Source organism: Pseudopodoces humilis, chromosome 10, assembly GCF_049639895.1.
Source record: "Pseudopodoces humilis isolate 2021_Gansu_Grassland_sample_001 chromosome 10, ASM4963989v1, whole genome shotgun sequence".
In the NCBI taxonomy this organism is placed as follows: Eukaryota; Metazoa; Chordata; class Aves; order Passeriformes; family Paridae; genus Pseudopodoces; species Pseudopodoces humilis.
The window spans coordinates 1,718,437-1,731,417 of record NC_142209.1 but is presented as its reverse complement, the minus strand read 5'-3'; the positions used below and the strand labels follow the sequence as shown (position 1 = coordinate 1,731,417).

General features: G+C 43.2%; 2 protein-coding genes across 3 annotated transcripts in view; one reads left to right on the top strand and one right to left on the bottom strand.

The window, feature by feature from the left end:
- Nucleotides 1–7,114, bottom strand: part of KIFAP3 (kinesin associated protein 3) — a 67,791-nt gene extending 60,677 nt beyond the window's left edge. For both annotated transcript variants that reach the window (XM_014257615.2, XM_005528671.3), the window contains exons 1-3: nucleotides 6,986–7,114; nucleotides 2,430–2,561; nucleotides 1,041–1,195 (exon numbers count right to left, since the gene is read on the bottom strand). In XM_014257615.2, coding sequence (XP_014113090.1) covers nucleotides 1,041–1,195; nucleotides 2,430–2,561; nucleotides 6,986–7,017 — 319 coding nt within the window. In that variant the 5' untranslated portion in view covers nucleotides 7,018–7,114. The remainder of the gene's footprint in view (nucleotides 1–1,040; nucleotides 1,196–2,429; nucleotides 2,562–6,985) is intronic.
- A 289-nt stretch (nucleotides 7,115–7,403) lies between these two features.
- NTMT2 (N-terminal Xaa-Pro-Lys N-methyltransferase 2) overlaps nucleotides 7,404–12,981 on the top strand; it is a 29,814-nt gene continuing 24,236 nt past the window's right edge. The window contains exon 1 of the mRNA XM_005528670.3: nucleotides 7,404–7,523. The gene's annotated coding sequence lies outside the window, so the exon portion shown is untranslated. The remainder of the gene's footprint in view (nucleotides 7,524–12,981) is intronic.

The following is a 12,981-nucleotide window of genomic DNA, read 5'->3' as shown; positions in this document are numbered from 1 at the left end:
TAAGTTACACAAACCAAACACTTATCCAGTGTTCCCATAATGAACACTCCCATTAAATCAAGGTCAAAGTCCTTTTGTATCCAGCTGACCTGCCAAACTAATACAGGTTTCTGAAGCTGAATAGTCCCTAGGGAGTAAAGCAAATCCTCAGCTGCATTTTGACAATTCAGTCTAAATAATCAGTGATAGCCCAATCAACTGGGGAGACAGAGGGTAATAAACCTTAGAGCAAGCCCAGAATGACAACACTCCCACAGTGAAACTTCAGCAGCTTTGATTCTGCTTGTGCCCTGTGACACACCAAGACACAGAAATGCAGAGTGAAAAATAGTAAAACATATGAAGCTCTTACAATCAAACCCCATATATAATGTAAATCTTCATTTTAAATTTGTCTCACTAGGAATCCAGCTTGAGAACAAAGCTTACCAGTTCATGATTGCCAGAAACCTTGATAACTGCAAGGTAATGTAGAATCTAATGTTAAATATTCAACTGTCCCCTGAGCAGAAAGTTTAAAGTGAACTTAGGACACACACAGGAGGCCAGGAACTTAGGATGACAAGAGAAATACCCCAGGCTATGCAACACTGGACCAAAACTTGTCCAGTTTTCCACACAGCCCAAATTCAGCCTAGGCCCATTGTCTACCCTTGCAAGAAAAGAGGTCTTGATAGGAAGATCCTCTTAGACATTTTTGATGTCACTGTAAGTGCAGATTCAATATCATGAGGCTGCACCCAACTGCAATCTGCACCTCACAAGTCCTGCTAAAGCAAAAGGCAGCCAGTAAGAAGCCTCAATACTAAGTGTAACCAAAATAATAAAATAAAATTGGGTGTTAAAAAGGTAACTTCCTTCAATCTCACTTCAAGATCATAATAGTTTCCAAAGGTGATATAACATACATGTCCCCTACTGTCACCATCCCCCAGAGAACTGGTACATCAGGCACATTGGGCTCTCAGCTAGAAACACCTCAATATTTGTTCAAGGCTCAGGCAATCAGTCCCAAGGCACTTTGTTCCTGTGGTTTTTACCTTTTACTGCTGTGGAATCTCTGCGGTTCTGCAGGTAGTACAGCAGCTGCTCTACTTCTGCAAGCTTGGAGGGGTGAATGAGCTTGCATTCTTCAACAACCTTTCGAGCCAGGGAACCAATGTCTGTATTTGCATTAAGACTCTTCAGCCGAATTCTGCAACAGACAAGTCTCTTTTCAGTTTAAATTTTTTTTTTTATCTTCAGTCCTTTGATTATGTTTACACAGCCATGAATTTCCTGAAGCAGAAATGATCCTGATACACCCAGTGCCTGTGCCTTTCATGTCAAAGTGGTGTCTCTGAACTCCAAGTGGCAAGCAACTGTCAAACAGGTTTGATGAAGCGTAACTGTTCACGAGCTGACAAGCAGGAACATTAAAGGCAGCTGTATGAACAGATCCCTTACAACCACCTTAGATTCAAAAGACAGTAATTGATTTGCAATATACCCCATAAAAAGTGCACAGCACCACAAAGGAATATTGCACTCATAAAAAGCCCCAAATGAGAGGCAGTTCTGGGTGTTGTCTGCACAGGAAGGTCCTTTTGCAGTGCCAGGAGTCTCCCAAAGCTCTGGCAGATCTGCAGCCAGGTCCACAAGCAACAAGCAATAAGAAATCTCTGTGGGCATTAACAGGGTGGAACAAAAAGGAATTCCACCACCTTGTAGATGCAAGTTATGCTGATTCATCTGATGACAGAAGAATGCTTCCAATATCTTCAAAAATTTGAGAAAATTTAAAGATTCTCTCCTCTTTTCCCCCAGTTTTCCTTCTAACACGCTCTCACACAGGCAGCCACTTCAGCTTGAATTTTCAAAAAGAAATCAGTACAGAGCTAAACCCACTGCCTAGAATAGGTCCAACCTTGCAGCTTGAAAACCGAAGTTACGATAGTTCTCTGGGCTTTTCCAGTAGGGAATATTTTAATGATCTTGAAAGAAATTAACCAGGCAAAAGTAAAATGCAGATGAAGTAGTGAATTCACTGGCTGGGCAGGAGCAGATCAAAACAACAGGAGAGCCAACAGCCGGAGCATGAGGCTGTCAGGAGGTTCAATGGTACTTCTTGCTCCAACATGAACTACCATTTGCACAGGAAACAATCACTTTTCTCTGCCTCAACTACCCATCATGTAGAACAGGAGTCATCACTTTTCTTTACAAAACACTTTAAAGGACATGGATGAAAAGCAATTTACAATGTGTGTTTCAGATGTTAACCTTCCGAGGCACATGTTATTTCCCAGCTTTGAAACCCTCTGCTAGTCCAGCATTAAGTTGCATAAAGATTATAAGCTACAACTTCTCAGAGTTGGGTGGTACTCTGATTTATTGAATCCATGACTACAAAGATTGAAATACAATATCAGAGCTTGCTATGACCTTACATTTTCTGACATTCCTTGCGTTCCCCCAGCATGGGGTCTCCCAACTCGCCCAGAATCGTTGCTTCCACTTCATAATGGACAATGAGGGCTTTCTCAGATGGATGCACATCTATGTTACCTCCTTTTACCTTCCTGTCATAAAGGGAAGAAAAAAATAGATTAAATGAAAAGCTCAGAAAACACACCAGAGCAGAAATCAGTTATCTGCCCGCTGTTCTGTGCAGACCCTAAACCCATGTAGGGCTCTCATTCCATACCATATTCCATCCCACACAGCTGTACCAAAGCCTGCTGCTAGTGGCATGTTCTTGGCTATTACTTGTAGTACAGAAATATCCAGCTGTAATAAGCCTTACTCACAGAAATCAGGAAAGAAATCAGAGTTATCCTGTTCCACCTCACCACAATGAGTAAAAAGACACATTTCACCAAGCAGGTGAATTTTACAGTTGATTCCCTACTACCTTGTCAGTACTGACAAATCTTTGTATGGCCTTTGCTTAGTGCAGTCCTCTAAAAATGGAATTTTTTTGTCATTCTCTTGGCTAACTCTTAGTAGTTACAATTCTATGAGACTGAACTACAAATAATTTGTATTTCTATTTAACTATTCTCTATTGAAACAAACCTCTTTGCTACTGTTCTTCACCTCATTGTGCCTGCTGCCAGGCTTGAGGGAGTACAGAAATCACCAGCTGCCAATAAAAGCTACAGATCACGTCTACCTGCTTTTCTACAGCTACAGATCCTTGGGAGAAGTATTCTCCAGGGAATCACTCTGGGGTATGTCAGTGCCAAAAGGGCCTGTCCTGCTCTTTCCACTCCTTTGTGCCAACAATTCGGTGTCCATGCAGATCCAAGGGTCCCGAGGAAAGGCTCAGGTGGATGAAGATACACCTCATTTCTGTTTCCAAGCAGTGGCAGAACCACATCCAGAGAATACAGTGACACATTTTTATTTATTGGTAAAGACGACACTTGTCCCTTTTCCACCTGGTACTGCCAATCGAATATTTACAGTTTTACCATAAACCAGGCTGCTAAAGCACTGCAAATTAAAACCACCTCCAAAATGTGGGTTTGGCTTTTGGGATGTGGAGTGGGTTTTTTGTTGTGTGTTCAGGTTTGTAGACAGATCACGTCCATAAAGAGAATTACAAGTAGCTTTACCAGTAGTCATATCAGCATCTAGCAGATAGGAGGTAGCCGTGGCATTGGGTCAGTTAGATCAGGGAAAACTACTTCAATCTCATAAAGCTGGAAATGTCAGCAAATCCAGATGCATCCTGTGGTGTAACCACTCTCAGCAGAAAATGTTTGAAATATGTCTCCATCTACCCAGCTACTCTGATGTCCATTTTCCCATCTCCAGAATACAGCTGCAAAAAACACCTTTGCCTTGAGATACAGCTACCAAAAAAAGCCCCACAAACCACAGAAAGGGCTGCTGTGAGAAACGAAGAGTTCAATTCAACTACCAGCCTTGCAAGGACATAAAGCTACAGAGAGCAAACAAAAACACCTCCCTGCTAGAGAGTAACATTTACCATGAGAGTATAGCAAAACTCCCTTTATGACTTGAGATTTTTTGAAGACTTGGGTTCATTTCCCTTTAACAGTACCTTGAAGCAGATGTTTCATTACAGTCTGTTCTCTGTTCTCACAAGGTCCAGTCTTGCAGGACAGAAAGCTTATGGCAAATCTATTTCAAAAGAATCCAGTTCTCACTCCCCACCTCCAAATGTATTTCTCCTACATTAAGATCTATCAGGAGATGCCAACTGCAAACACTCAGGCTCTTGACAGTCAAAGCTCTGGTTAGTGACAGCTCAGTAATACTTACAGATATAAAGAAAAAGGTGGGTAGAGAACAGGAGTTTGGTAAAGTTTTACAAGAATGAAGCTGAACTAACAGCTCATCACTGCCAAAAGGATTAGATCTTCCAGTGTTTTCCCTGCTCCTGGCAGTCACCTTGGAGTTCAACATGAGGGCTCATCAATCCCTGTCACAGTCAATTCCAGCAATCCAACAGAAAACTCTCCATGTTTTGGAGAGAGGAAGTTTTTCACTGTGTAACAGAACTAAAATGCTCTACAGAAAAGGAACAACTTCCTATTTATCATCAGGGGAAAGAAGGAGTGAAACCTCCTCTTTTTGGCAACAGTAAACCACTGATGAGCTTAGCTTAAGACTGCTTAAAGAGTTTTAGAACTTCCTATATTTAATTTTTTTTTTCAGAGGAACAGATGGGTAAACTGAAGAACTTACAGCTGCAGAGATTTTTCTGCCCTCTCACATTGACAAAAAACCCTCTCTGCCTGAGCTATTTCTGAGCTAATGAAGTCACAAATCAATACACAGCCACGTTCCCTCTCTGAAAATCCTAGCTTGTGAAATGCTTGAGGAACTACGCTAAAATGTACTCCCCAGCCAGTAAAGTTGTTTTTCATTTGGAAAACACTGTATTCAGATTGGCAGCATCACAAGGTAAATCTTTATTTACAGAAAAAAATCCCTTCCTCTCCCCTAAATCTCTAAACATCTTCTTTACTGATTTTCTACACATCTTGAGTCTGTAAATCACTTCATAAAAGATTAAAAACTGCAACGTTATAATGAGTAGAAGCAGCAATGCACTGGGGAGCTCTCATGCACATCAGCCTGTCCTTTCACTTCACTGCTTGCTTTGTCAACAAGAACCCAGTTCAGTCCAAGGTTTAAAAGAGGAAGGCCGTTTCTACAGACAAAAGCTGGGCAAGCTGAGCTCACATAACCACTGCTGGAGTGTTAATATCCTTTATTAACTAATTCCTTTAGAGGGAAAAAGCAAAAGCAAACTATTCTAATGAGAAGTGGGACAAACGGCGCACGTGGGTAAGGCTGAAAATCCAATAACAAATCCCAGCAAGTCAGACTTGGTGGGAGGGGGAATGGCCATGGATGATGACAAAGGGAAACAGGGAGAAGAGGAGGACCAGACTTGCACACCAGCCTGGTCACATTAAACAGCACAGCAGGCAGTTTTGGGTTTGTACTCCCAAAAAAGAGAGACAACTACACCTGTTCCAGGGATGACTACAGAACAGAAATTCGTACAAGATCACATAAGATGGCACAAACTGAACAAGTAAGGCTTAAAAAACAGGTACTACTCTAAGGTTACAGCTGTTGATTTAATTAAGGGTGGCCACTTGATTTTTACCCATCATGGCATTGCTATGACAGAACCAATGTTCAAAAATTATCAAGAGGGTTTTTTTTTTTCCCCTCCACTGTTTCCAACTATGGGTCTTAATATGTGGCATATAAGGGGAGAAAAAAGCAAAACTTAACAGTCTAAACAGGAAATTCTGCAAATACTAATAAGTGGAAAGGAAGTAAAAAAAAAACAAAAACAAAACAAAAAACCAAAACAGGAACTCCTTAGGATTCAAGATGTGATGGATAAAATCACTAGCATGACAGGATACAGTGACACTGGCCACACATCACATTTGAACAGAGGCCTAGATGACCTGGCATTTTTTGGGACTGACTCACTTTTGCTCTGAAACAACCGACAGAGATCCAACAGCTGCCAACTCAGGCCCTATTCTTTAGGCTGACTGGTCTCACTGCCAAATAGACAAATAAAAGGCACCATTCATTCATCACATCTGCAACATCAAACCCAGATCACACACTTTATACACCACAGTTACCTCCTCCATCCATGTCACTTGTCCTGCCCAATCTGCCATGCCATACTCTTAACATCTCCTCTGAATCAGTCTCCCAGCTGCTCCCTGAACCTGGCTTTACTGTCTCTTATCCCATCCCTGATCCCCAAAGCTGCCACCTGCCCCATCCCAGCACCTAATACACAATGATCTTCCCCAATCATCTCCTAGTAGCACCTATTCTCTCAACCTGCTGCCACTTCAGTGCCTCATCCCAAACACACCATAAAACGCCACCACAGCCACCCCCAGAGCAGAGCACCCCTCCAAACTACCACCTTCTCCCCAGCAGCACCCAGCCCATCTCTCTGCCTACCCTGCCTTTGTAACCTTCGCTCATCCCTAACCCTCCCAGTCCTCATCCAAATCTGCCCAACAGATTGGGGCAGGCTGAGGGGGGAACCTCCTAAACAAATCCCTCTCCCATTCCCAAACCCCCCCAGCCATCTTACCCAGCACACCACAACCTCCAGTCAGCTTCCAAACCAGCCACTCCTCACTCGCAATACCTCCACCCACTTCATCATCACTCCTCTCCAAACACTGTCCATTGTCACCTCCCCAGCAATAATTTCCCATCCATCCCCAAACCAGTCCTCACTACAACCAGCGACACCACAGCCCCTTTTTGTCCTCCCAACCCACCACACCCTCAGGTCCCCTATATTACCACAATCGCCCATCCACCCCTCTGCAAACACCCCACAACACCTGTGTCTCCCATCTCACAACCTGACACACTCGGGACAAACTGCTGCGCCTCAACCGCCACGACCCCTACCCCGTTCATCCCCAGCACGAACCGCCGCGCCCTTGTACCCATCCTCCCCGGTTACCTCTTGAGGTACCGGGCGTCCTCGCTCTGCATGGCGGCGGTGAGGGGCGCTGAGGGGCTCTGAGGGGATGTTGGGGGCGGGGAGGGGGGGGGGGGGGGGCGGCCCGGGCAGGGCCCGGCCCCGCGCGCGCGGTGCTCGTTACCAGGGAGAGCGCGAGCCCCGCCCCGCCCCGCGCACGCGCGCGCGCGGGCAGGCTCTGAGCACGCGCCGCCGCTCCCCCCCCCCCCCAGCCGCCGTGCGCACGCGCGCGCCCCCCCCCTTCCCGCCTTTCCCTCCCCCTTAGCGCCCCCTGCAGCCGCGGGGGAGGCGCTGCGCCGCCGGCTGCCGGCCCCTCACGGGAGGGGAAAGAACCCGTCCTGTTCGCTTGCGAGGGATCTGGAAATGAACGAAGGAGCTGTGGGGGTTTCCCAACCCCACCCCCCCTCCCTAAATATGTACACAAAAGTTAAGTTTCTAAACTTGAGACGCTGCGCGGTTCAAGCTGGTAGAGGCTTGGCTGAGAGTGAAAAGTGACCTGACCTCACTACAGCACAGGCAGGTGGGTTGGTATCCTTTACGAAGTATTCTGTATTTATTTAATGCTTCTTATTTTGAAACTGATATGCATCACTGCCCCCTCCTGACAAATTACAAAATGTTTCTTCAATTAATCAGCAAGTTGGTTTTGGTGAGAGCTACTTCAGGACGCTGTGAGCAGCAGGAGTGAGGGCACTTGATGTTCACAGGGTTGGAAGGAACCTCTGGAGATCATCCTGGCCAACCCTTCTGCCAAAGCAGGGTCGCCCAGAGCAGGTGACACAGGGATGCATCCAGGTGGGTTTGGGATGCCTTCAGACAGGGAGGATTCTCAACCTTCCTGGATTCCTGGACAGCGTCCTCCATCACGCTCAGCTCAAAGAAATTTCTCGTGTTGAGGTGGAACTTGCGTTTCAGTTCATGGCTGTTGCACCTAATCCATGGCCATGAATGACACCACAAACGGTCTGGCACCATCCTCTTGGCATCTGCCTTTGAGACGTGTATGAATTGATGAGGTCTCCTTTCTTCTCCAGACTAAGCTCTCCCAGCTCCCACAGTTTCTCCTCGTCAAGAAATGTTCCAGACCCTGTCTGCAGTCACTGGTCCTCAACACCAGCTCTTGGCTAAGCCCAGCCTTAAGGCAGCCTTGGTGTTTTGAAACATAATCTTCCTTTTGGGTCACTGACACACAGAGAGCACGGGGATGACACTGCTGTAGCTCCAGCCTCAGGCAAAGTGGCTGCAAATCCAAAATCATGTTGGAAAAGTTACACATTCAGCCAGCACCTGAATCCTCTGTCCCTTTATCTTTTCTCCAAGCCACTCTAAAGAACAAGCAAACAGCATCATATCCAAGAGGTCTCAGAAAGGATTTTAATGGGCTGTAGTTTTCTAGAGTACTCTTTACTGCCTCATAACGTACAATTGAAAATTCTGTCTACCCAGAGTCGTAGGGGTAATGCAGAAATAAATAATAGACAACAAAGCTTTTGTTGTTTTTTTTTTATTGTGGCAAAATATTAAACATAATTACTTAATGTCTACTGATCCCATTAAAGACTAAGAATTTTTATACTTTCATAATCTGTAACTGAGCAGAATGAAATAATTTCTGGAATCCACACAGTGCCTGCCTTTGTTTTAGCAAAAAATGGAAAAAGAAAAGTACCCTGTGAAATATGAAGTGCTGCCTTAGTGCAATGAATTTACAGAACATTGCTAGAACATAACACCTTTGTTACTAGGCTTATTCTATTTTTATCACAGTAATATTGTCATAAAGAAAAAAAAATACAGCTACCTAATCAGAATGATAATTCTCCAGTGATTACAGCAGCTCTCCAGATAAGCATAAGCCAAACATTAAACTCTGCAGCTATATAAATAGTCTGATATTTACTGAGCACAAAGTGCCTGACAATCTCCATTTATTTCACTGTGAATTTATCTTATTTATCTGGTCACATATGCCTGTGAATGGAGTCTACTTTTAGGCACCTATGGAAAATAGGCCAAGGATTACAAGATGAGAATGATACAAAAGAATGTGAGAACTGAAAAATATGATTAAAGGGACATTTATTCCAGTTAAGTGTGCCATGATGTTTGGGCTAAAATTATCTGTTTGTCAGGACCTGAAGGGACAGCAGAGCCTGGAAGAGTCCAAGTGGAATATCTCAGCTTTGTAGGTATTGAGCCACCAGCACTGCCAAGATCAATTCTGTTGGTCAGTGGCAACCAGCTGATGCTGGGTTTAGAAAACCACATGGCATAAACACCAAAACCCATGTATTTCATGGTAGATTGTTCTAAAATTAAATTGTAGAGTACGTACTGCCTGAGGTTTTATTCTACACCCTTGCCCTGAGCTTCTGATGTTGTTTTGCACAATTCCTCACATCCCTTTGCTCATAGTGTGATGAGGTTTATGGGATGAGGCTCTGGAGATCCCCTCACCTGCATGGTAGAATTATATATTGGGAGGAGGAAAGAGAGGGTGTATTTGAGGCAGAAGAGTGATCAAGTTGCAAGCAGAAGCTGGAATGTGCAAGATTTTTGTGTTTCTACTTTTTTTCTTCTTTGGAAGGTGACTTTGGGGTTTTTTTTCTTAGAACAGCTGTAATAAATACTGTTCTGGAGTCAGGTTGGAGATTTTTTTTTTGTAGTGAGGGAATGTAAAGAAGAGTGTGAAAGAGCATGGGAGTTACAGAGAAAATCAGAGTAGGAAGAGGATGGTGGAGGAAGTTGCATGAGGAGAAGTTGGGCAAAAGGAGTGAAGCAGGTGGGTAAAAAACAAGAGGAAAGACAGAACTGTGCAGTGTTCTCCTATTGTATATGTAGAATAAGCACAGATGGAGCAACATTTTTATGCAAATACCCCCAAATTTATATTTTTTGGTCAAGCTGCAGACAGATGTTATTAACCAGATGGACAGAATACACTCAGTGACATTGGAGCAACACCCACCACATTGCCTCATGGTGAACTTGATCTTATTTCTTCTTGTTTGTTCTCTTAGGATTGAAAAGTACTGATACTAACAGTGATTTTTAAGTCAAAAAACGTGTTTCCATTGTCTTCAATGAGCCTTTGGTATATGACAAGACTGCATGTTGAAAATGTGTTGGGACTAGTTTCTTTTACATCACTCTGAAAAAAAAAATCAACCAAAATAACCAACACTGTTTTTCTGCAGCAAATGGAATTGTTAAAATGTAATAGACTAATCTCTTGTGTCTTGTGGAGCTGAGAAACCAAAGCAACCCTGAAATTTGTAATTTATCCATTGAAGGTTGCATCTTGTTCTCAGGAAAAAAAAAGAATTCAGTGGTTTTGTAGGGAAAAATCATGAATATGGGACATTTGCCTAGACCCTGTAAAATGAACTGTGCATAAAACTCCTTAAGACTCTTTATTAGCTAAAATAAATTGGAGCACTCTGAAAGGATGTCTTCCAGGGAAACATGTTAGGTGATTAGACTGTGCAGCTCCAGGGGGGATGGAGATGATGTTGTTCTGCTGTGCTGTCACACAGTAAGGGATTGAGGAATGGAGGTAATAAACCCCGGGCTTAAAAGTTTATACTGGGAGGAGGAAGTGAGACGAAGCAAAGCAAAATCTGATACACAATGGGAAAGTCTGGCTTAGCTCTTCTGGATGGAATTAATCTTGGAGCACAGATCAAGGTGATTCTTGAGTGCCTTTTTGATCAGCAGTGACAGTGACATCTGCTCAGGAGAAGGGCATTTTCAGGCTTGCACATGATTGTGATGGCAAATCCTGGGTACTTTAGTAATTCTTGAACATGAGACTTCACAAAAATGAGAACACAATTCTCCATTAAGAACTTGACTTGTATTTTATAATATATTTAATCCAATGCTGAGCTAATATGTCACTTTGCAACTCATTCAAAACAGGGAAGATAATTACCTGTAGGTTTCCATTGCTTCAGATGTAAAAAGAAACATCCAAAGATGTGAAAAGAAGCAGATCTCTGCATAAAGAGTTCACTGTAGAGTGAGTGTGCTGTTTCTCCTTTGGCCTATTGAAGTCAGAAGTGCTGCCTTCCATGGGATTGATCTTTGATGACCTTGTAGCACCTTCTGGAGCTGGGGTTGTGGTAAAGTAACCATCTACATGGACTTCCAGTGTCTGACTCGAGACCAGGGAATTTTAAGAAAATTAAGAGGGAATTTTGCTGGGAGGAACACAAAGCAGCATATTGTATATTGTCATAGAACCTTAGAATCATGTAGGTTGGAAAGCCTTTTAAGATCAAGCTCCAAGAATAAACCTAACACTGACAAATCCACCACTAAAGCACATCCCAAAGTGCCACACCTACCTGCCAGTATGTTCTGGCTGTGGATGTTCAGTATTTGTGCTGCACTAGGATTTGCATTTTCCATTTCTCCTCATTTTCTGGCAAACAGCCCGAAAAGATTAAATATAGAAGTATCCACACAAGAAGGAGCAGATGGCCTCTCTCTGTTCATGTCATCTTGTGACCCCTAATGACAGTGAGGGGGATTTCTTGTGCAAAATCCTGGTTCTGCTGAAATCAATGAGAGTTTACCACTGACCCCAGTGGGGACAGAATTTCACCTCTTAATGTTTATTAGATGCAGCAGGCAGAAAGCAGACTCATAGCTATAAAGGCTGTGACATTTTATGGTTCTGACTCTGCAACCACTCAAGCACGTGCTTAATTTTGCCACAGTAATAAAGTTAAGCACTAGCTAAAGTGTTTTCAAGGAGGGGTCTCTTTTACACTTGAACAAGTCTATATTTCATCATAAATCAGGAATTCCTCCCCTTCAAAAGAAAAGGATTCTGCATGTGTTCATCAAATCGTTTCTACTTTGCACAACAATAATTGCCTTTTTTTTTTTCAGTTTTTGTCCAAAAAAAAAGGCAATGGGAGAGCAAGGAATGAGTACCTCAGCTGAAGTGGTGTTGCTGTGGTGACATTTGACATAAGTAATTTCAAATGGATTCAAGAGGGAAATATCATTTTTTCAGTATTAATCCTAAATACCTCAGACACTGGCTATTTCCTTAAAAAACTGAAGATTTTGCACAACACTTTACAGCCAAAATCTTTTTGTTAAGTCCTTAAACTCGCATGGACAACACCAGCATTGTTCTCCAAATCAGGGAAATCTTCTGTTTTTACAGATTGCACTATTTTTGTATTTGTTTCCACCTAATTGTAGCCAAAGCACTTAAGGAGTGTAGCAGAGTGGAAGTACAAGGAGAGGCATTCAAGCTAGATGAATTCAGACCTGAAATAAAGCATAAAATTTTAGTGGGATACCACTTAACACATGGAATGACTTACCTTAGGATTTATGAGTTGATGCTTCCCCATTATTACCAGCCTTTATATCAGGAGTTTAAGAAAGAGAATGTGGGTGAGTGTAGAGTAAATCCTTTCCCAGGGTCTTTCCTGATGCTAATTTGTTTTATTCCCATCATGGAAGGAACCAAGCAGAGGGTGAACTTGGGTTTGATTTAGTGCACTTGCCCCTTCGCCCTGCTTGGTGAGGGAAAAGCAGGAGAGCATTTGAGGCACCTGGAAGAGGCTGTCAGAGGAGGATGGTGATGGTCTGGGGTGGCAACAGAAGGCCCAAGAGGTGCAAGGGAACATGGGGTGAAGAATATTCCTTCACTCTCCCAGCTGTGCTTTCAAGGAGCCTGGAAAGCACTGAAGGAAGGAAAAAACAGGGACTGGCTGGCTCATGAGTAAGAAAATACGAGAGCCCAGGAGTTCAGCTCTGGAAATTACTGGTTCTCAGGAGCTTCTGGGTTACAATAATGGAGGTTTTACAGTGCTGTTGAGCTGTGTGTTGAAAAAACAATCCTTCAGCTTTCAACTTCATTAACCATCTGTAAGCTGTTTAAGCCATCCCCTTTATTTCACTTTCCCCATTTAATTTTGCTCTGTATGCTTTTTCTTCATTCCACCTCCTAC